Genomic DNA, 24,849 nt, shown 5'->3' with positions numbered 1-24,849 from the left:
CATTTGCAATTGCGTTGCGCTGACATTTCTTTTTTTTTTTGCTCCCATATTTTCAAGAAAACGAGCAAGATTTATTTTTGTACATTACGGCATACTCTTTTCTTTTCCCAGCCAAAATCAAATTTGTTTACGTTTGCAGAAAGAGTTTCATGCGATGAGTTACCTAGTAGTTGGAATCGAGCATAAATTGTTGAAATTATCATTTGTCCGTGTGTTGTTTGGCGGTGGTTGGTTCGCTTTGAGCAAATATACAACAACAGTTACGATTCACTGTAGCAACATCCGTTGCACGTCTAGCAATCTAGCCAATATGGTCAGATTCAGATGTAAAAAGTTGTATTTTTTATTTTATTTTGACGAATATTTGTTTTTTTTACAAACCATGTTTATTTTGTTTTCTCTCTCTTTATCTCCTTCGTTCTCTGTAAATTGTTTACATCTTTTGCAGAGATTACCTTGGAAACTGCAGCCCCATGCAAGAAAATAATTTATTGATTTTCTGAGCGCCAAAGTTAAGCTTGATTCCCTATTTAATTTTCATAAATTTTGATTGTATGGCGCGGCGCACATGTTTTACAGTACCATTTATATAAATTATGTGTAATTTGTGTGTATGAGTCAGTGTTCTCTTCAACATTTCTGTGGTCAAATAAAATTTGTTTTGCTTCGTAGCTCGTCTTTCTTGTTCACTGTTTGGCCAAGACTCACATTTATTATGATTCATGAAATTGAAAGTGTTTTGAATTCAAATGGAATCACCTATGGCTGAAAATAAATACTCCACACTACACACAAAATACTTTACTAGTGGCACTAAACTTTTATTCTCTTCTCTCTACTCTTCATGTGAATGTTTTGTTTGACTGTTTGTTTATTTACGTTTCCACTAAGAGATAGACCAGATCAAATAGAAAAAGTTGTGTTATGTCCTTGTGTGTGTGTTACAATTGCGAATCAACACAAAGAGACACTGAATAATAAACAATTTGTACGAAGCTTTTTTGTCTTTTCATTTCTCCCCCTCTGCCTTCCATTGATTTCGGTCGTAACTTTGCGAATGTGTATGTGTTTTTTTTTATTTCTTCGGCGTTGCTGTCGTTGTCAATTGTCACTGTGGTCATTTGGCTATGAATCGTATTGATGCATACTAAAAAAAACATACAAGCGAATGGGATGGAAAACCATGTTCGTATACATATCGAAAGGAAATAGAAAAAGAGAATCCGAGAAACAAAAATCGAAACCAACAAAAAGCGGACAAATGAAGTGAATAGTAGAGTCGAAAAGGACGATATAACAAATGGATGATACTTTCCATCATGTCAACATGCTACTTATCCGACAGTCGTAGCAAAGATTGGCACGAGTGTGTGTGAAAGAGAAAGAAAATATTGAGTGGAATAGGGAGAAAGCCTGGATGCTAAAAGTGAGCTCACAGTACATACTTACCCGAATATAGCCGCTTTGATCGTGGAAATAAATAAAATTGCACGGGCGTGTTGACTTTTTCATAAGCACATCGATATGTTATACAATGTATAATATCGGTTTTAACGCGAAGGAAGAAAGTTGTTTTTTTTTTTCGTTGAAAAAAGAGGGGAGGTTTTTTTCATTTTCTTAACCTTATAAATCGTATCGTTTGGTTGATTGCGACAAAAGATCAAAAGACGAAAAGATGTTCGTAGAAAATATTTTTTTCAGAGGAAAAATAAAATACATAAAAGATTTGATGACAATATAATATCAAGTTTTTTTTTGTAAATTGTACATATTGTAGCATTGTTATAATCGACATCAACTTCGTCTGAATAATTCATATAATCATATTTATAAGCCATAATGAAAAAAATATATATCTCTTCTGGAAATGAAATAAAGAAGGAAATAGTCAACCAGTTTTTGAAACTTCATTGAAAATCTATTCGACATGAACGTGATGGCACAATTTGTATGTTTTTCTCGTAACATATCGTACTCAATTCTCATTTGAAGTATTATGGCACTGAAATGTTGCGATCAACCACTGTAGAAACATTTCAAACTCAGAAAAGACAAAGAAGGGAAAAAAAACCAGACGACATGAACATTTCATTTATCAACTTAATTGTTTAATTCGGTCACTTTTCATTCGATTTAAGCCAAAATGTTTGCTCGTGTCGTACGTAAGCCTTATAAAACGGAAATGTGCGAGTTTTTCTTTTCACGAACTAACCTTTCGTCAGCTACTTAAAGTAGAGTAGACTAAAATGAGAGCGATGATAATGTTGAAGCAATATTTCGCAATTGCAAGCGTATGATATAGAATGAAATGGTTTGAGGGAAAGTGTGCGAAAAATGGTTTGCTCAATTTAATCGAATGAAGTAACCACAGATGCTGTTTCGATAGTGGAATCGACATTTCTGTGTAACATTCGATTTTGTGAACGTGCATTGAATTCAAGAAAAAAGAGGATTCGTGGAACGAAAGCAATTTATAACGAATTCCCACTGTGCATTCGGTTTAAATTACGAATTTTGGATGAAGAAACGGATTCACCCAAGTTCTACCATATTCACATTTAAAATCAATTATTTTTCAACCTGAATTCGCATTCATCGACATTCTCATTTCCGCGCTATCAATACGATGCGAATCATTTCATTAAACATTTGTCCTGAAGAAGGTGGCACCTTTAATATGGAAACTTTCCCATGTTAGAAGATTGAATTTATTTTTTTATTCATTTTGTATACGAATAACAACGTACTAAAAGAATATACTATAACTAAAAGAAAATAACATCGAACAACACTCTGCTTGATGACCCATTAAAACGCACGAATGTCTTCCATAAGTTTTATTGACAACCAGAAAACACACTGAGTGTTGAATGAATTAAACGCATGTAGATCAAATGTCTCAATACTTACCCGGCATAGACGAATGAAAATTTTAATTTGTCTCCAATTCTGTCTCTCCCTCTCTCTTTCTGCGTGTGTATGTGTGTGTGAAAGAATGTAAATATATGACAATATAATATGTGTATTCGGTTCTCGAAGCTTTCTTGAATTGTTTCGGTTTTGTTGTTATTTCGCATGTTGATTGTCTATAAATATTACCAAAACAGTTGATTTTCACGTTAGAAATGAGTGTGGCGCATCCGTTTATTGTTCTATATTTTACACCTAATCTATACATGTACATATATTTCGAACCGTGAACGAACCAACGAACCGTCAAATGAGAGAAACAAAAAGTGGGTAGAAAACACGGTCTACGTATTCCTTAATATTGTCGTGGTCTGTTGTCAGGAGAATGAAACAAAATGTATACATATTTACTTTCTTTTTAATTTCTTGCGATGCCATTTTTCGTTTTCTGTTTCCCTCTGAAACGGTTTCGCTTCAAGTGAAATCGTTTTAATTAATTTTTTTTGTTCCCACAGTTGAAGTATCGTTTTTGAATTTAAATTATAAAAAGTGTATGGCCGCAAGGGAACTTGGTGGGAGGGCTGTAAAAGTTTGATACGGCATGTACGTTGCAGATATCTTGAAAGACAATATTGTATCGAAACTATTGAAATGGAAACATTTGTTGGAAATTGTTTTATAGTGGTTTTGTTTCGCCGTTGATCAAAATTGTCGATGTAAGTTCTTTTCTTTATGTGTATATGGTCGCTCCATCACGCACATTATTTTCCATCCAAGATATCCATCACATTGAAGATGGACCGTTATCGTTAATTGTTCGGGTGCATTCAATCATCTTGATTGTTGTGGTGTATTTGGCTTCTAAATGGTATTCCGTATGCTTTGTAATAAGTGAACAAGAGAAATATGTTGCAAAAAGGCGAAAAAGCAAATCCCAACATCAATAAGAACAACAAATCGTGTTGAATATTCACATTGACAATCACCACATCCACCCTCAACACAATAACAATCACACACAGAACATTCACGTTTGACATACGTACATTTGTAAAACATATAATGTGCCCGTCAAATATTTTGTAAATAAAGACGTTATTTAGTGTCATCGATGATTCCATCGAAAATAAATTATACACAGTCACCGAATAGACGTTTGAACAGTGAACGATGAATCGAAGCGAACGAATAATAAAAGTGAAAAGCGAAAAAAAAAAACGAAACGAAAGAATTGAATGGCTGAATGTACGCACAATAGCAAAAATGAAAGAGAGAATGAAAGAAAAAGCACACGGTGACAGACACAATGAAGAAATGCAGCGCATTTGTGTGTGACGCTTTTGTTATGTGTGTCGACGTACGAAATGTGTGGATAAATATGAAATGGGTGATTGAGCTCAATATTTTATGCGACGTTTTTTCCCTTTATCAATTCACAAGCCCAAAGTAGATTATCCGAAAACGAAATACCATGATTATCATGAGGTGAAAATGAGCGGGAAAGCGTCGTACATACCACAAACAAAAATCCGAATAAATGCTTGAATATTGACACATTAAAATAAAGTAAACGAATTAACATTTGAATGTTTTTCAAGTGAATCATTTACTATTTCGTTATGTTGAAATTTGCATATAGATAGAAACGGATATGGCAATGTGACATGAAACTTGGAAATTTGTCGCAAAATGCAATTATCCTTTTTGATGATGCATTGGTGAACGAAGCTTTCGTGGTTAGCCAAACAACATTTTTTATTCCATAAATAAAACGAATACCACAACATTTGAGCTACAAAATGATATCGCCCGCAAAAATCAAATAAAAAGCGTACTCCAGATAAAACCGCACAACGACTTCAGACATGGCAAACAAAATGAAACCATTTTCATCCGAAGCGCCTTCTAAGTAAACTCAAAATGTTCGGAAAATACTCTGCACTAATGTTGAAAGTAAATTCCTCACCCTCTCTCACCGAAACTGATTCATTTTTTGTCGTTTCGAAATGAGTTATATATATATATATATTAGAGAGTGAGTAAATTATGAGATGAACGCCGAACATCCACCCCCTCTTCTTTATCGCCGAACCAAACCGAACCGAATTTAACCAAAAAATTCCAATTGAGCCGCTTTATTATTTGATATTTTCTGTTATTAAATATTTACTTTTACGTTGCCGTCTCGCTTTTTGTAATTTATTCCGTCGATCTGAAGATAATCCGTTATTAAGGACATTTTTTCACATATTTCGTACAGTATACATCTTTTTGCCGTTTCATTGATTGGTGTCTTATCGACCATCATCTATTTTATTTTGGTTTGCTTTTTTGGTTGAAAAACTACCGAAATAGCTTGAATATGAATTTCGGTTGTTGCGATGAGTTTTTTTTGTTTTGCTTAATTATTTTGGTGCGTGTTAGTCTGTTTTCATTATGAAGATTAATTGTGGCGAACGACACTGTACGGCTATCCATGCATAGCTTCACAAATTATTGCAAATTGCGTGCGACAAATTTTAATTTATCAATTATGCTCGTCGTTAATAGAACCGAAAGCCATCGTAGAGAGTATGAGTTTGTGTAAGTGAAAGCACAACGTAAGAGGGAGAGAAAAATACGCGTAGAAATGTCACAGTGACATGAATAGCCGAAATGGTGCTTCGACGACGCTATACAATTATCAAAAAAAAAAAAAAAACAAGAACACAAGATTTCAGACGTCTTTAGGTCAAATGACCAAAAACACTGAACTGATTGTTTAGATTTATTGATGTTATAATTTTTTGTTTTCGAAAATAGTAGTTCGATGAATTTCAGCAACTGAAAACTGTCTGGCATCGAACGATTTTTTCTTGCTATAATTTTGAAACATATTTTTCGCCCTCTCCTTCGTCTTTATTTTCGTTTCTTCTTCTTATTTGGATTCAAAAACTTGTAGATAACAGCGCTTTGCATTATAAATGAAATCGCCAGATTGTGTGTATGGGAAAATTGGGTCAAAACCGATGGATATTATAGATGTTTGTTATAATGTGCACGTAAATTGAGTGTTGCTTTAAATCTTGATAAAAAAAAATCGCAAGAAATTGATTAATTACGGCATGAAATCTGAACATTTATTCATTTCAGTTTTCTTGTCAATTTCGATGAAAATGTATATTCAATGCTGCAGAAAATCAACCAACTTCAACTGAATCCCACGGACAAGTAAACATATTGAAGTGAGCCGAAAAAAATCATAGAGGGCAATTTGAGCGTTAAAACATACGACCACACCACCACCACCACCACCACCGACAATTGACGTTTATTCATTCTGCTGTGTGTCTGAATGAGTTTAAGTCAAATTCGTTTTCAGCCGTTTTTTCTCACTTTTTTTTTATTGGTGATTGTGTAGCGTCTAATATAACATTTTCATACACAATATCGTGAAAAAGCTGAGGCAACAGGAAAGTGGACGCGTACTCCAAATTTTCGGATTTAAAGAAAAATGAGTTTCTTCAATTCACTTCAACACTATGTTACAACCGGTGTAGCTGGTTTGGGACTGAGTCCACGACGTTTTTCGCTGTCACGTCAGGAATCAAGTGAAACACAGCAACCGCCACCACCGTTAACGCAAACGGAACGAAGAGAAAGCAACAATTCTCAACATCATGGTGAGTACAAATTAAGCTTCTTAACTTTAACACATTGCGAATTTATTTTTATTTTGTTAAATTAAAAGTACAGACGAATAAACAGCAGAATCTAATGATTTAAAGTTTTCAACTATTTTAGTTGCATAAATGCGAACATTGTTTTGTTCGGTAAAACTTTCACACAACAAATTTTTTTTTGTTCGTCCTTCGGAGCCGAGAACGATGTGAAAGGAAAGGTTTAGCCGGCGCATAATCGTATTATTTCTCAAGTTCACTTTGTATCTGAGTTAAGTCAAAACTGAATTATTAATTAAAATACAAATGGACGAGAGTACAAATAACAACAACATTATTTTGAGTGTATGAACACGCACATAGCACGCTGATGCCACTGATCATTGGGACAACCATTAGCGATTTTGTTAGCGTCATTACCGTCTTTGCCACCTCTGGTGGTGTCACCGCTTACCGTGTGTCAAGCTATTGCGCGCCGTGCAATATTCTTAAAACACTTTGTTTTAAAGACACTCATGAGATATATTCATTGCTACCGTTTATTGTCTCTTCGTACAAATTAAATATTAAACGCTGTCTACGACAAGCACAAATATGTTAATTGTTCCATTACACTTGTTAAACTGTCTGCTATAATTTCCATAATATGTTTATATTTTGCCCCAATTAGATCTGGGCGTGAGCCTCGAACTCATGTTTTTAGCGAACAAATGTATAGAAGGTTTTTTTACTGATAGAACATTCAATTGAAATAAAACAAACAACGATTTCAATTTAACCAAGCTGAATATTACAAATGGTAATGCCCTAATAATGTTTGTTATAAAAAGACATTTACTATTCACATACATTTCAAGTGTAATTTTACATTGCGGTCATTTCAACTTGATGACATTGCATAGAATGAACCATGCATTTTCGTAGAACAATAAATCAATAGTGATGATAATTTTGTTAACGTTTCATTTGTTTCATATTCCATTTGATATTTTAGGTTTTCCAAAAGTTGTACCAGCGCCAGGTACAATAACACCTCCACAGAGCCAAGGCTCAATTCGACGACAATCACGTGCACTGGAATGTTTGGCGCCACCTCGTAAAGGATCGTTTCGTACGCAGCGCGTCTCACCAGTACATCAAGCATCGACATTAGATCGACCACCTTTGGCATTTTGCAAACGACGTTTATCATGGCCGGAAGTGGAAACACAGTCAACATCTGGGTAAATCAATTTATTTTGTTTTACAAGCACATCCCTATAGGGCCATTATTCGTTGAGCTTAAATGTAAAAAAATGAAAAACGACGAATTTAAGCGCAAACGCTGTTGAATGCAAACAATTCAACAACAACAACACCAGTACATAGGTACTTTCATCATTTCTTCTTCTTGTTGTTGTTGTTGGATGGTCATTAATGTAACCACAAATTGTTACAATCGCTTGACACTTTTATGTTCTCCAATTTATGTCGAGTAAAGTCTTTATATTTCCAAAATGTGTATTTTATTCTCATTTGGTTGCCGCTTCATGGTTGCCGTCCTTTTCTCTGCCATTTCATAGGCATTGCAAAATGCACAGCAAAACTATTTTGCCCTGCGAACAAATTTTGTCGTGTGCAAAGGACGGTGCATGCGAGCTGTTACGTATTATATGTGGCAATTACGTATATGTCGCTAAGGAAGCAAATCAGTCAAAGTGTAAAGAGCATACATATATTCGTACAATTGAAAATAAAATGTTATTTCACAGAATATAAACACTGAGTATATAGTTGACTTGATCAACCTGAAATAATACGATTTTAAATAAGTGAGAGACAGAGACACAATCAAAGAGCATCATACAAGGCATTTTCAGTCGCTGTCCATGTCGAAAAACATACGGTGGTGGAAATAATGTGATAGGATGAAGAACGAATACGAGAGCTTACAATTAGCTCTGTGAATTTGTTCAGCCCAAGTCCAACTGTGAAATAAAAAACGAGAGCGAGCCTTGGTTTCATTAATAACAATGAAAATAATGAAGATAAAACAAAATAGTAGAACTGGAACTCGAATGAAGAAAATAGAAATGCCAACAATGAAACACTATAGCAACTTCCTTCTATTTGTGCTTTTGTGCTTTTTCCTCTTCTCATTTTACCATACAATCACACTATTTGCTTTAAAATTACATAAGCTCAACGGAAAGTGGCACATAACTTGCAACAAGAGTGAATTTAAAAAATAAAAAAACAACAACAACATAGTACAAAAGCCACAACAAGACATAAAGAATGCAAACACTCCAAAATACAGAGAAAAAAATGTCGAGAGAGAGAAAAAAACGGAGACAAGAGTGAGAAAGTAGGAAAAACAGAATCATGAACGGACATGTACAAAAGAAATTTTACGAATATTTAAATGCTGTCGGAGAACGACTTGCTCATCCTTGTGATTATAATAAATGAAACGAAGCAAAAGCAAAACGTGGAAAATGTTGTAGATTGTTGATAATCTCTAAGACATGACGAGGAGCACGGAATCAATAATGTGATGCCAAGCATGAAAATAAATCACAATTCACAATCAATTCGAATATTTATTTATCTCAAATCAATACATTTTTTTCGCGTGGACTCTATTTCCTGGCATTGTTATTCTTTCTGTTATTTCTCTCTGTTTTTGTACAATTTATATCATTATTTTGTTCGCCTAACAACTGCTTCTATTTGATTTGTTTCCATCTCAGATAACGTATCTAAACCATTTTTATTCCAAAAAAAAAACTATGAACGCAACACAAAAGAATGGCGATCAATATATCGTAATATTTTATAATTGGTAAATTGAGTTATCTTTTTTAACGCCAACAATGTGACAGTTATTACTTCCATTGAAGCTTCAACTGTCATTAGCCGAATGAAACAAATTAAAGTGGTAATGATTGATAAAAGCACCGAACATAAAAATATGTCGCGCTTCCCACACAAGTCATGACATTACAAAGATAATTATTATTATTTACCGTAATGAAAGAAAGAAAAATGGAATTATATCATTGCATACATGGAAATCGAAAGTGACAACATATTTACAAATGTTTTTCACTCATTCCAATTGTAACTGTCATTGGCGTAAGCCGTTGGTGGTAACAATTTACTAAGCGTGTTTTAAACAAATGAACCAAATTATTTGGCGCGTAAAAGGATGATAAATTAACAAAATGCTCATTTCTATGAGAAACGAATTTATCTTCATGAAATGCGTGCGGTAGGAACGTATGTGTGTGAAATAAACATATCGATTCATAAATCATACAAAATTGTAGGATGGGTGTGTTAAGACATTCAAATATTTATGAATAAAAATGCGTATTTCATTTTCAAAGAGGCTGAATTTGTGTCAGTTCATTTTTTTAGCTTTATTTTACCCGTTGTCATACGTGGTTGATTTTATGCTGTCTCCATTTTCAAACAACAACAAAACCACACGATAACATGCTTAGCTTGGTTGTGAAAATTTTGAACGCGTTGTGTTTGATTTCAATTTAGTTCTCCATCATTGCGTGCTCAAAATTGGTTTTCCCAATATAGTTAGAATGACTTTTTAGCCCCTAAAGTAATTGCCATGTGCAATGGAAATTAATGTTTGGTCGCACTCACTGATATTCGACTTTTTTTTCTGCCTCACACCACTTGCACACACCTTTTGGCGTTAGCTTGACACTCATGGATTGTAGAGAGAGAGAGAGAGAGAGAGAGAGAGAGAGAGAGAGAATGTGTGTGTATGAGTGTGTATATGCGCGCACCGACAGGATCCAACAACATAAATTATGACCACATGCTCAAAACACTTGGAACTTCACAAAGTTGAGTTCACTTGATGTCTCCTCTCTTTTTTCCACTGTCCCCATCACCATTATCATTCCAATTTATACACGTCCATTCGCACTTATTCTCACTTGTTCAAAACCAGATGAAATGCTCACGCTGAGCAACTTTGCAACCATATTTTCGTACATCGTATATTCGATATCAATTACAATCAACTTTTTCTATTAAAGCGGCCCAAAACAATGGACGTTCGAAAAATAAAAGTTTAAACCTTACCTTTTATCAACTTTGTTGGATGTATGTATTTTCAATTATGAAATGCGTCATTTCGATTAAAAATTATGTTGATGCTTTGTTGTATATGTTGTTGTTATTGTTTATTATTTATTATCGAAAATGTCTAGTATTCAGGAAACGGATGGTGGATACTTTGAAGCCTTTACAGCGCTAGCATGGAAACGAGACAATCGTCGTATGTCAGCAGTGCGTACAGCTGAAACTCGAGCCGAAATGATACCAGAGAAAGAGCACGATCAACAAGCCAACGAAGAAATCTCTGATACGCCAGATGAAAAAGAACAATTATATATTGAAATATTGCAAACGATTGTGCATTCTGTTGGTGCACCAGCACCAGGCAGTCAGGTGTGTATTTCAATCCCTTATTGTTGCATATAAAAAACTGGCAATCCAAGTATTGTTTTTTTTTTTTTTGTTGTGTATCTCATCTGCCAAGGATTAAATCGCATTTATTCCATCACATTGCAATGCAATATGATTTTTTAAGCTTTAAATGGAACAAATAAGGACATAAATATGTACAAGCACATACAGATTATGTGGCTTAAGAATGAAAGTGGGGCTTTTAAATGACAGCTCCAAAAGTGTACTGAACATACCGAACAAAATAATCAAAGTAAAAGCATTGTCTGTGTGCCAAAGTTTTTATTACAAATCTGTCAATTTCTCTTAAACTATTGTTGTACATCATCACCATAAAAACCATCATTATGTCGGGTCGTTACGGCACATTAATTACCACACACAGATATTCGATGAAAGAATGATTTCTTTTATAATTGGTTGAATTTAATGCATATTTCATTTCTTATAACAGTTTCACCACTACAAAGATGATATGTTTCTGCAAGCGCAACGTGCATTTGGTGTTTCACCTGAACGTCACTATCGATTGTTGCATACGGCCGCCGAGGAAAAACCAAGAATCGTCGTATTGAATGTGCTTGTGCAAGCAGCCGACAACCTAGAAGCGAAAGATGCAAATGGTAAGCTGTTTTAAATCAAATCGAATATAAACGTTCTCTCTTTCATTAGCTATTCAATGAATTTATGAAAATGAATGGTGTATGCCAATGAAAAAAAGGCGCATCGATACTAATAATTCCCAAAGAAAATTACTTTTGTAATCAAATTTAAATCACGCAAAGTGCAATTTTGCATACAATATTCAATCAAGTTCGGATAACATATGGCACGTATAACGTAAACGCTTCGTATCTTTGTGTGTTATTGTTGTTTATACATTTTCTACACAGAAAAGCAATCAATGTCAATGTTTCCATTACCCGATGATAGATAACAAAACGCGATAGTTCGATAAATTAATGATTTTAATGACGAGTTAATTCGGTTCGGTAATTTACCGATAACCATTTAAAATACGTCTCTCTCTTGTTTTATTTCAATGTTAATTGTATAATGTTGGCTTGCATTTTTTCTTCCTGTCGCGTTCAATCAATGGATAAAGTGTGAATGCGCGCTTCAATGCACTTAAACAAATAGTTAATATTTTTGTGTGTACGACGTATGAGTACGTGTACGTGTACGATATCTGCACGTTGTACATTTTGTATATGTGATGTAATTCATTGTGATATGCGAGTGAACGCGGGTGTATTTTTTATTCGCTTTATGTCTCGTTTCGTCCTTTTTGTATAAGTGTTTTTTTGCGGATGTTCATGTGTGTCAAAGCGTGTGCTCTACATACGAGACATATTCTTTGATCACATTGATGATGGTTCATGACCCACATTTTCCATGTCTCTTTTTGCCACATTGAAAGCACACCGAGTAAACGCGCGCGCGGTCGACAATGCACAGTTTCAGAGAATTAGTAATTTCACGTTAAATTTTAAATCTAACAAAAAGTCCCTCGCTCGTTTTTCTCTATTATTTTATTCGCGAATGAATGAATTGTCAAAAAGAAAACTTAAATTATATTCATCAAGGGCACGAATTGTTAAAAGCGAGACGAATGACTTTGAACTAACTCAATTTCAAACAGGCAAGCTTTCTCGGGTCTTTTTTATTCTTCATTTTTTTTTTTGTTCATCTTATCTTTTAGCGCAAAAAGAAGCGTACGAAAAACAAAACAACCGAACAAACATGACGCTGTTGTGCATGTATTAATTTTCTGATTCCTCTAGATCTTTTGCATTTTACTTAACAATTTTTATTTTGGCCACGTTTACATTAAAATTGTCTGATTCGTTCACATTGCTTCGTTTTTGGTATTTACAGGATTTAGTGATCCATATTGTATGCTTGGAATTCAGCCAGGCGGAACGCCAATTTCGCCTTTGCCACCACCAATGACACCCCGAACGTTGAGCGATGTAGGCTTCGACAATAATCTAGATTCGCCACACCAGAGCGATAAATTACGCAAACACCATAGTTTCCGGTTGAGTTTTAAGCGAAAAGATGGACGACGCGAACACCGAGATTCACTCAATGGTCCAGTACCTGCGAAATTTATTCGTGCTACATCCATTAAATCGCATACATTATCACCGAAATGGCATGAAAAATTCAAGTTGTACGTATTTCATGCACACAATTTTTTATTTTTTTTTTGTCCCTTGAAAAAGCAACAAATGTAAATCTCTGTATTAACGTACACTTTCACTTCACGCTATGCACATTGGCACAGTGTACACCAAAGTAAAATGCAACTTTTATTTTATGCACACATTCAAAAAGCGAAGAGCGTGAGAGTTGTAAAGTTTCATTCACTTCAGATGGTTGTATTTGATGTGATTGTGGATCGTTGCTTGCCATTTATTATCTTGATTTTGTATTTATTATTGCAGTGACATAGACGACATAAATACGGATATATTCCACTTGGATATTTGGGATCATGATGATGAAAGCTGTGTGTTAGATGCTGTATCGCGTTTAAACGAAGTACGAACGGTTCGTGGTTTAGGTAGGTATTTTAAGCAAGTGTGTCAGTCGGCCAGACAAGGAACGCAAGACGATTTTTTGGGTTGTGTGAACATTCCACTTTCGGTGAGTTTAATGCGATTCAGTTGAATTCTATAAAGTTTCACAAATTATAAAATTGTGTGCAATATATGTTATGCATGTAACATCATTTTAATGATGATATATCATCATTAATATGCATGGTGGGTCCAATACCGAATTTGAATCTTATTTTGGTATAATGTTTAGGAAATTCCATCAACTGGAATTGATTCGTGGTTTAAATTGGAAGCGAGAAGCCATCGAAGTATAGTGCAAGGGCGAATTAAACTAAAACTTTGGCTAACAGCACGTGAAGATCGTGGCCAATGCGAAGAGGATGAAGTTTCCACTGATCATGATATATGGAAATTGCAGCGTTTGCATAAGATTATGATGTCACATGAAATTCTAACGCACGAACCATCATGGACATGGAGTGGTGATCTATCGGGTCCATCATTAACGATTTTACATCAAATGGCCGTTCAATGTGATTTATCCGATTTACAATGTGCGATAGCTAAATTCATTGCCGTCGCTCAATTGAATCGCACAACGCCAATCGATCCCAAATTTATTCATCGTTTATTGCTCGATATAGATCATTACTGGAATCAACCGAATCAAAATAAATTGTCACGTGAGGCTGAACAATGGTTGGCAGAAGCATTTAACATTTTCATTGACAAATCGTTGTCTCAAATTCGGGCGCATCGTGATATATTTCCGGCTTTACATCCACCGTCATTGATACGTTTAGAATTTTTGCTAAAATGCTTGGGCATATTTAGCAAATTTCAGGCATACAAACAAGTGTGTCCATTTAGCAAAGGCGTTCGCGGTGAAGTTGTTGGCGCTCTTCGCAAGGGTTCCATTCAATGGGCACAATTTTTTCTACGCGAATCTCAACGGCTTTACAGCTCGTTGATTTACTTCGTAACCACAATAATCGCAAACATTCAGCTAGGCTTAATCTATTATCAATCATTATTTGAAGCGTAAGTGTTGAATACATAATATATCTTTTTTTTTTATATTTCAACATTTTTTATTCGCCTTTCTATTTCTTCCCTTGCTCTCTGGCCACAACAGAACTATTGGTGTTCAGTATTTTAGCATTGTGTATAAGCAATTCGATGTTATCATAGCCGAGGAGGTATCGTCACGTATGGAATCTGGTCAAGTGCTCGGGTCAACATTGAGTCAATGTACGGTGCTCGAAGGCGATAAAGAACCGGCCGATACACGTCCGTTTGAATTGTATTTAGTGTTACAAGAATTTGATTTGTTAAAAAATCATTTGGCGGTAATGCCCCACCCAACTGAAAAACCTTTGGCACTTCAAAACTATCATAATTGGTTTGTACCGACTGTACAACGATGGATAATGGTTGGCAAAGCAAAGGCATTGAATCGTGTTCGAGCTGCAATTTCATTAGATAAAATATCAGAAGGTGATAGAATTGTTCGTCATACCACGTCATCAGTTGATGTTGCCGACATTTTATATCAAATGCGTGAATTTTGGAAGCTCCTCAATTGGCCGGATGTTAATTCGGCACAAGCATTTGAATCACAAATAACGGACGCAGTGTGCTCGTGTGTGATTCATTATGCTGACTTGATACATCAGCAGCTCGCCGACACTGGCTACTATGAACATCAAGGACCGTTTCGTACATCGGACGATATGTGTGTTACCGTCAATAATTTGGAGCATGTACGACGTGCACTATCCGAATATCAAACGGACAAATCCGAAATGTCCGGTCAACAGCCACCCGATCAATCTGATATTTTGCTTGAGTCAACTTTGGCACAATTAGAAAATCGCGTTGAGCGTGTTCTCAGTAAATTGGCACCATCGATGCAAGTTCCCTTACAAAAAGCTGTATTCCATTTGGCATGGTCACCCGAATCGCTACCAACGAATCAGGCAATCGTACCGCTGCTTGAATATTTGGATGTACATTTATCTGCATTGAATTCGGCATTACTCATGAAAAATTTCAATCGTGCTCTCACCCTAATTTGGAATACCGTTCTAAATGAACTCTCACGACAAATGGATACGGGCGGTGAAGGTGAAAAAACAAAAAACTTTCACGATCGATTGTATGAAGCATTGCAATTGCTTGTCGACTTTTTCAATGCTGAAGGATTGGGTTTGCCGCTCGAAGCATTGCACAATGATACATACTGGAGAGTGGATCAACGTCTTCAATATCATAAAAAAGACACCGACAAATTAATCGATATATTTTATTTACAACGCTTGCAAGAGCAACTAATGGTCGCATCGCCCGGACCATATGGAGTTTTGGCTGTTCGTGCATATTTCAATCATGATTCATTGTGTGTAGAAGTGCTGAGTGCCAGAGACATCATACCATTGGATCCGAATGGTTTCAGCGATCCATTTGTGATTGTTGAATTACTTCCAAGACGAATATTCCAGTACTGTGCTGAACAACAAACAAATGTACACAAGGTAATTGCTTGATAAGTTGCTCAATTCGATTCATCATCAATTGATTTTGGTTTTTTTTACAAATAGAAAACTCTCAATCCAAACTTTGACGAATGTTTCGAGTTTTCGGTAACACTTGAACAATGTTTGGCTGAAGGTGCAATGATCGCATTTACGGTTATGGATCATGATGTATTAACCGCAAATGATTTTGCTGGCGAAGCGTTTTTGGCATTAGGTAATATTCCTGGTGTGGCTGATTACAGTACAAGCATAGACAATTTTCACGGACTAAAGCAGGTGGATTTGCCATTAATGCAACAAAACGATAAAAGTAAGATTTATTCATGTGATTGATTAAGTGCACAAAAAGAATAACTAATCGATTCAATTTCGCTTCATTTTCCGTTTATTTTTTGAATGACAGATCATCCGATTCTACAAATTTTAGAGTCACGTGCAAGCGACAAACAAGCCATGGATTTTGTGCGTAAGCAAAAAGCTCGACTCGCATCTTAATCTCATTAATCATACAAAACATTTGATAAACATTACGAATCCATATGGAAATAATGAAACAAACAGACAAAAAAATGAAAATCCCTCTCAGAAATTAAGTAAATGCACAACTTTTGTAATTCAACGATTCATTAAATGCACTCTAGTTTTATAGCCATTTTGTCGCAATATTAAATTTCGGCTTCGGCTAAAATACATACACACATCACACATATACAAATAGAAAACCACTCAATATGTCATTTGCCCAAATAAATGTATGCGCAAAAAATGATGAAATGATTGGAACGCGAAAATCATCAGAAATTAATAATGACAAAATGATTGAACACTGACTAGATAAAATTTTAATTTATTTTGACCCTTGTGCACGCGCGTTCGCATCAACTAAATAATACTTAATAGGAGAAGAAATGAAAAAAAAATAACAAACACAGAAAGAAGAGAAAACCAAAGGGGAGATGGAAAAAAGTTTGAGAGTTTGGGAGCTCAAAAAAAAATGAATAAGTGTGTATCCATAATATTTTGGAAGCGTATACATGGCCTGTCAATTGATTAAAGATGAACAGAATAATAAAACAAATGAATGGAACTCTGTTACGCAATAGCAAAGAAAAAGATTTGAAAAAAAAAAAACCAGTCGATACTCAATTGGATAATATTCTATGTCAATCAGCCAAACGACATCGAACGAAAAGTGAAACGTTCAAAAATGAATTTCGATGAATAAAAACAATTGAAGCACAGTTTCTCTCGAATATTCGATTCTCGGCCGAATCAATGTTGATATGCGATCTTCTCTTTAACTAGCAACTACTTGGTTGAACAGAGTGTGCTTACGCAAGTGTACCACAGTTAGAAACAGAATAACAATCCAAAATGAAAAATAAACATACACATCACTGTGAGAGTATAAAAATAATATTACCAAAAAATATGTTGTTTGCAATGAATAGAAGTGTGTGCTATTTAACAAAACAAAAAGGGGTCATGAAAAAGAAATGGCATTACATATAACCGACGAGACATATTTTACAAGGAATTATCACACACAATCGTATTTTATATATGGTGTCGATTCAAATTCAAGCTTTGTGAGAACTTATTGACGATGAGATTGAAAAATAGGACACTATACACATAGTATATATATACAAGTTGATTTTATGTACAATCAATTTATTTTTGGAAATGTATAACACTACCAAATTCCAATATGCATACGATATAATAATAATATATGATGAAACAGATTCCTGAGAATTCTTCAAATATTGTCTGTGTGTTTGTGTAAAATCGAGGACAAAATATTTAAATCGAACAATCATACAGTCCTAAATATTCGTTCAATAGAATTATTGTGCCAACACTAACAATTATGGATGCTTATTAGTTTCGTTTTATTTCTTAATTGTTTTCGTCGCATATTTATTCATTAATCGAAATTGGAACTGAGACAAATTTAGGCTGGCATTTTTTTTTGAGCCGATTGAATCTTTCTATGAAACTGAATACCGAATATCTTTTTTTTGAAAGAAATTGTTCGGAAAAAATTGATACAACTTAGAAGAGTAATCCAAATTTTTGTATTTTTTATGTGTTTGGCATTCCTTTCTTTTTAAGATAGTTTTTATTTCGTTTTGACCATTCGATTTGTCGCGAAAATTCAGCATATCCAAAAGTCTTACTTTCTTCAGAAAATTGTGCGAAAATTGAAAGCGAACTTCATTTTAATTTACATTTTCTCATTTGATTTGAATTAAACGTTCTGCATCCAAAAGCACACACACAGATACGTGAGCATGAAAGAATACATTTCAATTATTCAATTCAATTCAGGAACTTGAATCAATCTTTCCCTTCGAAATGCCCACCTCAAACGAAATAAAAAAAAGAACAACTCTCGTTTTTTTATTATTTTTAAAAAGCACGACGAGCTTAAATCTAACCGTTCCAAAACTATCTAAAGACCAACAAGTTAAACCAATCAAAGATCTTGATCCAATCAAAATATCTACCGTTTTTTTTTCACTCAATGTTTTCAGAAATCAAACCAAATAAAGAGTATTTTTCGAAATATTATTTGAACACAGCAATGACTGATTCACATTTAAATTCACCGATAATTTTTCCAACGACTAATTTTATCCTATAAATAGCAGAATAGATATAGAATGAAATAAAGAATATATTATGCATATGAGCGTCAAAAGCTTAAAATGATTACGTGTCAAAACATATTTACCATTTAAAGTAACAAACTACAAACAATTATAGTGTATAGTGTATAGTGACATACGGCTTTCGGTGTTGAAATTGAAGCTCCCTCAGCTTATAGATATTATATAACATAATCTCCCATCAAAAGCCTTGTCCATTCTCTATCAATCAACGCCCACTATATTTTAACAATTTCATTCTTCGAATATTTTTTCTTCCTATATACAAATTTTACGTACAACACACATACACATAAATATTTTTATACAAAACAAAGAAGACACACAATACAAATCGAAATCAATGAAATATGGAACACACTCTATAACTTGATCTAAATGAAACAAAAACAACAACAAAAATGGAACACTTACCAAAGACATAATTTTGGACATATTTTTTTGCAAAATAAAAAAAAAAACTTATAAAAACAACAAGTGACAATTTAAATATTTATACTAAATTTTATACGTTTTAAAGCGCAATACATTTTTTCACTTCTTTTTACAAGCTATCAAGCTAAAGTAACACCATCAATGTAACACAAAACAAAAGTTCTACATACATATATTCGATTCAAATCAAAATTAGACAAAGAAAAGTGAATTATTTTGATTCCGATGTTTACCTATCCACATCTCTATTATTTTTTCACTCTTTTATGGCCTAATATAAACGAGTGCAATGTATTAGATGGAGAAGATTATGCATCTTCCTTTTTTTAATTTTTAGCCAATCAATCGCACACATTCCATCAAAATACACAGTAAGTATACTATTAGATATATTGCAAATATTCTCGCAGATGCCTTCGAATCTATTTCCAATAATTTTCTACGCCCCTGGAGCACTCTAAGAAGTGCACGATACCCTAATTTCTATTCCATTTCCAAAAAAAAAATCATTCAAATAATTTTTTGTCTAAAATACCTAATTTAAAAAAAAAAAGATATATTTACGGAACATTCATTCTTTGACGAATCAAAATTTGAAAAGTCCGAAAAGAAAAATCATATAAAATATATGAATCAATTTGATTATAAAAAAATAAATAAATAAATTAAGTCCCATGAAGCACTTATTATTAGTAAAACTAAACGTTGGTTGTAATGAAAATATCTCAGTCACATATAACATTCTATTATGGCATTTACAAGTGTGACGTCCAAAGAAATTAAAAAAAATCATATTGAGTATATATCTAGCTGTGAATATTTAAACCATAATTTATTTTGAGAAAACAAAAGAAAATCAGAATTTACAGCAAAAACCGCAAACACATATGACTTTGAAATAATAAGAAATTTAAGACAGCCTCTCCTCCTAGAAGCAAGAACACACACAAAAAATCATTGTTCAAAGCCAACAAATGAACAAACAAAAAAAAAAATGAATCAAGATTTAATATGAATTGATACACTAAACCAGACAATATATTTAGCTGCCGTCATCTGGATATTTCAGCTCATCTGGATGCCGTCAGCAGATGATGCGAAGTGAAAACAATAGAAGTGATTGTTATAGTAATACCAGTATATAACAAGCTTATATACCTATAACAATCACTTCTATTGTTTTCACTTCATATCATCTGCTGACGATATCCAGATGAGCTGTAATATCCAGCTGATGACGACAGCTAAATATATTGTCTGCACTAAACCATCCATAATCCATAATATATGTGTATATGTACATTCTTAAACTGCTTATTGCTTGTATGATGTGTTTTTTTTTTGTTTTTTTTTTTTTGTTTTTTTTAAGCATCAACTCTTAAAAATTAAGAACTGTTTACACATTTAGAACAAGAGAGAAAACGAAAGAGGTAAATTCAAAACTATTACAAATGGATAAACAGATGATAAGGAAATGATGTTCAAATCATATGAGTGCGCAAGAAAGAAAAAAAAAAAAACATTTCCATTTCAAAGTACAAACAGTGAATTATTTGTAAATAAAAACTAAAAACAAAGAGAATTTATTTGTTGGAAGACGCAAAATCGTGTTAACCATACTAAAACAATATACATTTAATTTAATGAAGAAGTTGAAATTTTATTGAAATAAATATTATATATACACACACATACCCAAACCTAAATGAACATGAAATGGATAATATTACTCTTATACACACATCTATCATTTCTCACAATATGTGTCCTAAATTGCCGAAAAAAAAACAACAACTTATCAATTTGATTAAAGAAAAAGTAAAAATCATACATTATTCACGATCAAAACAGACGCAATGGCAGAAAAAAACCTCTTCAAAAAATAATTTTTGTTTGATGCTATTGCTTTATTGCCATTGCCATTCTGTTCATTTGAAACTCATGAATTTATTTCATTTATTTGATATACATACACTTTTAATAAATGAACGCGATACAGTTTATTAACAAAGATAATCTATATATTGTTTTATATATGCCATGTTAATTTTGAACACAAACGTCTTCAAAACCCAATACGTAATAATTTAATTTGATTCATATTGCGAAACAAATTTAAAATGATTCTATTCAATATGCATTTGCTGCTGATAATGTTTATAATCAGCTAGTGTTTTTTTGTCGATGAATGGAACAAAGAATATATTGAAATTATTTGCACAAAGAGGAATTATTGATTCTCAAACAATAACCAATTTTTGTTTCATTTTTTTCCCTTCAATTCATTGCGAAATTGTATTTGATTTTAACTGAAATATGATTTTGGCTCTATTTAAAAAGTCTTTGAAAATGATGATGATAATCTAGATAAATCGATGCAAAACTAATTAAAATTCTATCAAGAAAAGACATCCTGTAATTTGCGTGCTTATTTTAAGAAATCTAAAATGTAATGAATATTGAACACACACCCACACCCGAAATAAATACGATTATAAAATAATACTGATAATTGACTTCATTTTATTTCGAATTATTTAATTCATTGTATACAACATTGGAAAAATCGTTCAAATGGCTTTTATTTGTTTCTGTTTAGGTTTGAATCGTTGTTTCATCCATCATTTAATTATCCTTTAATGTTTAAACTGAGTGGAGATGGGCCCTTGCTTTGTTGCTGTTGAGCTTGAGCTGCTTGTAATTGTTGCATGTACATTTGAGTGTAATAGCAATCGTTCGGGCATTGACCTGGGGCACCTGGTGAGCCGGGCGTTCCATTTCTACCGTCTTGACCGCGGTCGCCTATTTAATTTTATCAATTCAAAAGTATATGATCCGTAAAAAAATGGAAATTTACAAATTTGGTCAATGTCTACTTGCCTGGTCGTCCGGGCGGTCCTGAAAATTCCGAATAAAAATGGTTATTTTCAATTTCTTGTATGAAAAAGCGTTTTTTTTTTTAATTACCTGCTATACCTTCTATTCCAGGTAGACCCTAAAATGTAATAAAATACGGTTCGAATAATAAAATTCAAATGATTCTTCTCATAAATATTGTCAAGTGCCAAAAGTAAATATTAATAAAGAATGAACTTACTTGAATTCCAGGTGAACCATGTCTACCATCTTGACCTCTGGCACCTCTATCGCCTATTGTACATTAGAATGTTTTTATGTCGTACATCTCAATATTCTGAGCCATTTACGCATAGAATAACAAACCTTTTTCACCCTGTAAAAATATTAATTTGAATATATTAACGTTCAAAGCAAAATCGAGTTTTTTTTGTTATTTTCTTGTTTGAACATTGACTTCTTACCTGCAAACCAGGATAACCGTCGTCTCCACGATCGCCTACACAACAACAAAAACAAAATGTTCAAAAGTTGAATACTTCAATTGAAAGTAATTTATACGGATTCTCTTTCATATGTTAATGTGAATTTTATCGGTTAGCACAATTTAAATTTAAACATTTATTCACCTTTTGGCCCTGGTCGTGCTCTACCATTGCCTGGTCGTCCTGGCGGTCCTGAATTGTACATTTTCAAATTGAAATTTCTTTGTCAATTTATTCATATATATATTTTTAAATTAATTTAAACTAACCTGGTGGTCCAATTGGTCCAATTAATTGCGGTTTCAATGCATCAAGTTGTTCTATATGAAAGAAAACAAAAGCAATTTGCGTTGAAAATGAAATTCAGTGAAAATATGATAATTCATTCTTGCCCCGTCACCTTTTAACACATTTCCACAGATTTCTCGAATTTGAAGTTCACCGAACTGATGCTCTCCACCCTCTGTACGAGTTACTATTAAACCAGGTGATCCGGGTTCACCCTTTTGACCGATAATCGACTCTCCCTACATTCAATATAATTATATAATGGTGTACAATCATTGGTTTTTATCGGTATAGGAAATTTTAATCCGATTGACAATAGATTTTAACACAAGTGCTAGAAAATATGATTGATTTACCGGAAATCCTCTTTCACCACGTTCACCTTTTTCACCGACAATGCTACGGCCATCAAATCCCTTAAATGGAATGAATAAAAAATGAATAAATCGATTTTTTTTTGTTTGGCATAATAATGCATTTAAATAAAATTACATCGCGTCCTGGTGGTCCGGCTGGACATTGAATCGGACACTCTTGCTGAATAATTGGCGCAATCGTTGGTTGTGGATAATTTGGCAATACAAGCGGTGAATCTGGTTTTATTGACTCTTGATATTGCTGATGTGAATAAATTATTTATTTGAACATTTGTACAAACATACACGATTTACATTTCAACTATACTCACTGGCAATTCCTCACAGCTTGGTACAACTGGACGTGTTGATTCGCAGCCGAGCACCATCCATTGCAAATCAATCTGTGCTGTATTCTAAACATTTGTTTAAAAAGAATCAGTTTGAAATAGAAGTAAAAAATCAGAGAAGAAAAAAAATATGCGTACCACATATTGATTTGTTTCGTCGACATAGCGTGCAATGTGAGAATAACCATTGGTAACATCAAATTTTGGACGTGGCAACAATGGCTCTTCGTATGCACCACGAACTCCAAATACTTCTTGACAATCAATCCACAGTCTAACTTTGTCCTTTAAAACGCTTACCAACAACTTATGCCAATTTGTATCGAACAAATTTGAATGCTGGAAAAATACACGCTGTACATTACCGCCAACAGCTGGTAAACCAATTCCGATTGAATGCTGAACCGTGTCTAATGTAATGCTAATTTGTGTAACGCCTTGTGAATCGGTCACATGAAACAGATAGAAAGGTTGCAGCGGTTGTACAAGTGCACGGAATGTCGATTCAAACCAAAAATGATATGGAATTCCAATTGGAAATGCTTGAAATGCGTTAACGGTTAAATTTGATTCTTCGTGCAATCGATATGCTTGTTGTGACGAAATTGAACCAACCGTCGTCTCATACTTTTCCACCGATTCACTCAAATGAAATTCACGAATCAAATCAATCGTTGGTAAAACACCATTGTCACGATTGAATGCACATTTCGGGCACTGGGAATTGACTATGCTCGCCAAACACAAAAAACTCACTGTCAGCAATCTATATATCCAATCAATGTGATAATTTTAAAACAAAAATGTGAAATTATTCGCAATTTTACGAAGAAAAAAATTTGTGAAATAAACTAAGTATTAAATTCACCTAAGTATCATATTTTTCAGTGGTATGTCTTTGGAATAAAATGAAACAATGAAACTTCTCTTCCGATCACAGCAATGAATCTATCGAAACTGTAAGCAGAAACTGAATATTCCTTTGGTTTTAACATGTTTTCAAAGGCATTCCAATTTTGAATTATTTCAATTGAACCAACAGACGCATAAAACATTTTAATTAATCAATGTGTTGACATTAATAAGCCAAAAATTCAAACCATACTCTACACATCAATGCGATCAATTGAGCATTCAATTCGATTTATTGTGTTTGTGTCTCACACTTAATGTGAGTTTTTCATTCAATTTGACAATAAAAAAAATCTGCTCATTTGAACAATAATTTTTGTGTGCGGCGACATAATAAGAA

At 33.7% G+C, this 24,849-nt stretch overlaps 2 protein-coding genes across 5 annotated transcripts in view; one reads left to right on the top strand and one right to left on the bottom strand.

Annotated features, from left to right (window-relative positions):
* The window catches only part of LOC116351503 (BAI1-associated protein 3-like), a 41,888-nt gene extending 23,783 nt beyond the window's left edge, over nucleotides 1-18,105 (top strand). For 2 of the 4 annotated variants that reach the window (XM_031783608.1, XM_031783609.1), the window contains exons 2-11: nucleotides 6,043-6,572; nucleotides 7,564-7,792; nucleotides 10,790-11,030; nucleotides 11,503-11,671; nucleotides 12,927-13,224; nucleotides 13,499-13,700; nucleotides 13,866-14,656; nucleotides 14,751-16,149; nucleotides 16,216-16,462; nucleotides 16,556-18,105. In XM_031783608.1, coding sequence (XP_031639468.1) covers nucleotides 6,404-6,572; nucleotides 7,564-7,792; nucleotides 10,790-11,030; nucleotides 11,503-11,671; nucleotides 12,927-13,224; nucleotides 13,499-13,700; nucleotides 13,866-14,656; nucleotides 14,751-16,149; nucleotides 16,216-16,462; nucleotides 16,556-16,647 — 3,837 coding nt within the window. In that variant the 5' untranslated portion in view covers nucleotides 6,043-6,403 and the 3' untranslated portion in view covers nucleotides 16,648-18,105. Of the gene's footprint in view, nucleotides 1-6,042; nucleotides 6,573-7,563; nucleotides 7,793-10,624; nucleotides 10,683-10,789; nucleotides 11,031-11,502; nucleotides 11,672-12,926; nucleotides 13,225-13,498; nucleotides 13,701-13,865; nucleotides 14,657-14,750; nucleotides 16,150-16,215; nucleotides 16,463-16,555 lie in introns of those variants that run through there. The other 2 variants (XM_031783610.1, XM_031783611.1) reach the window with 2 other exon arrangements.
* A 3,657-nt stretch (nucleotides 18,106-21,762) lies between these two features.
* LOC116351501 (collagen alpha-1(IX) chain-like) lies at nucleotides 21,763-24,577 on the bottom strand. Its single transcript, XM_031783604.1, has 14 exons — nucleotides 24,466-24,577; nucleotides 23,736-24,363; nucleotides 23,580-23,663; nucleotides 23,384-23,509; nucleotides 23,248-23,307; nucleotides 23,004-23,130; nucleotides 22,873-22,923; nucleotides 22,748-22,795; nucleotides 22,583-22,617; nucleotides 22,485-22,494; nucleotides 22,360-22,412; nucleotides 22,230-22,257; nucleotides 22,143-22,160; nucleotides 21,763-22,064 (listed from the first exon to the last, which is right to left on the bottom strand). Exons 1-14 carry the CDS (start codon nucleotides 24,474-24,476, stop codon nucleotides 21,892-21,894), a joined length of 1,452 nt encoding a protein of 483 aa, XP_031639464.1. The 5' UTR covers nucleotides 24,477-24,577; the 3' UTR covers nucleotides 21,763-21,891.
* Nucleotides 24,578-24,849: the final 272 nt, after the last annotated feature.

Source organism: Contarinia nasturtii, unplaced genomic scaffold (genome assembly GCF_009176525.2).
Source record: "Contarinia nasturtii isolate CC-2019 unplaced genomic scaffold, AAFC_CNas_1.1 Cnas_scaffold_5581, whole genome shotgun sequence".
Taxonomy (NCBI): Eukaryota; Metazoa; Arthropoda; class Insecta; order Diptera; family Cecidomyiidae; genus Contarinia; species Contarinia nasturtii.
The sequence above is the reverse complement of the archived record's forward strand: the minus strand, read 5'-3'. Positions and strand labels throughout refer to the sequence as shown.

Bases quoted from the DNA above. Each gene is read 5' to 3' on its own strand.
- LOC116351501 (XM_031783604.1), bottom strand. The intron at 23,664-23,735 runs GTACGCATATTT...ACAAATGTTTAG, and splicing joins ACGAAACAAATCAATATGTG to AATACAGCACAGATTGATTT. The intron at 22,618-22,747 runs GTGAATAAATGT...GTTGTTGTGTAG, and splicing joins AGCACGACCAGGGCCAAAAG to GCGATCGTGGAGACGACGGT.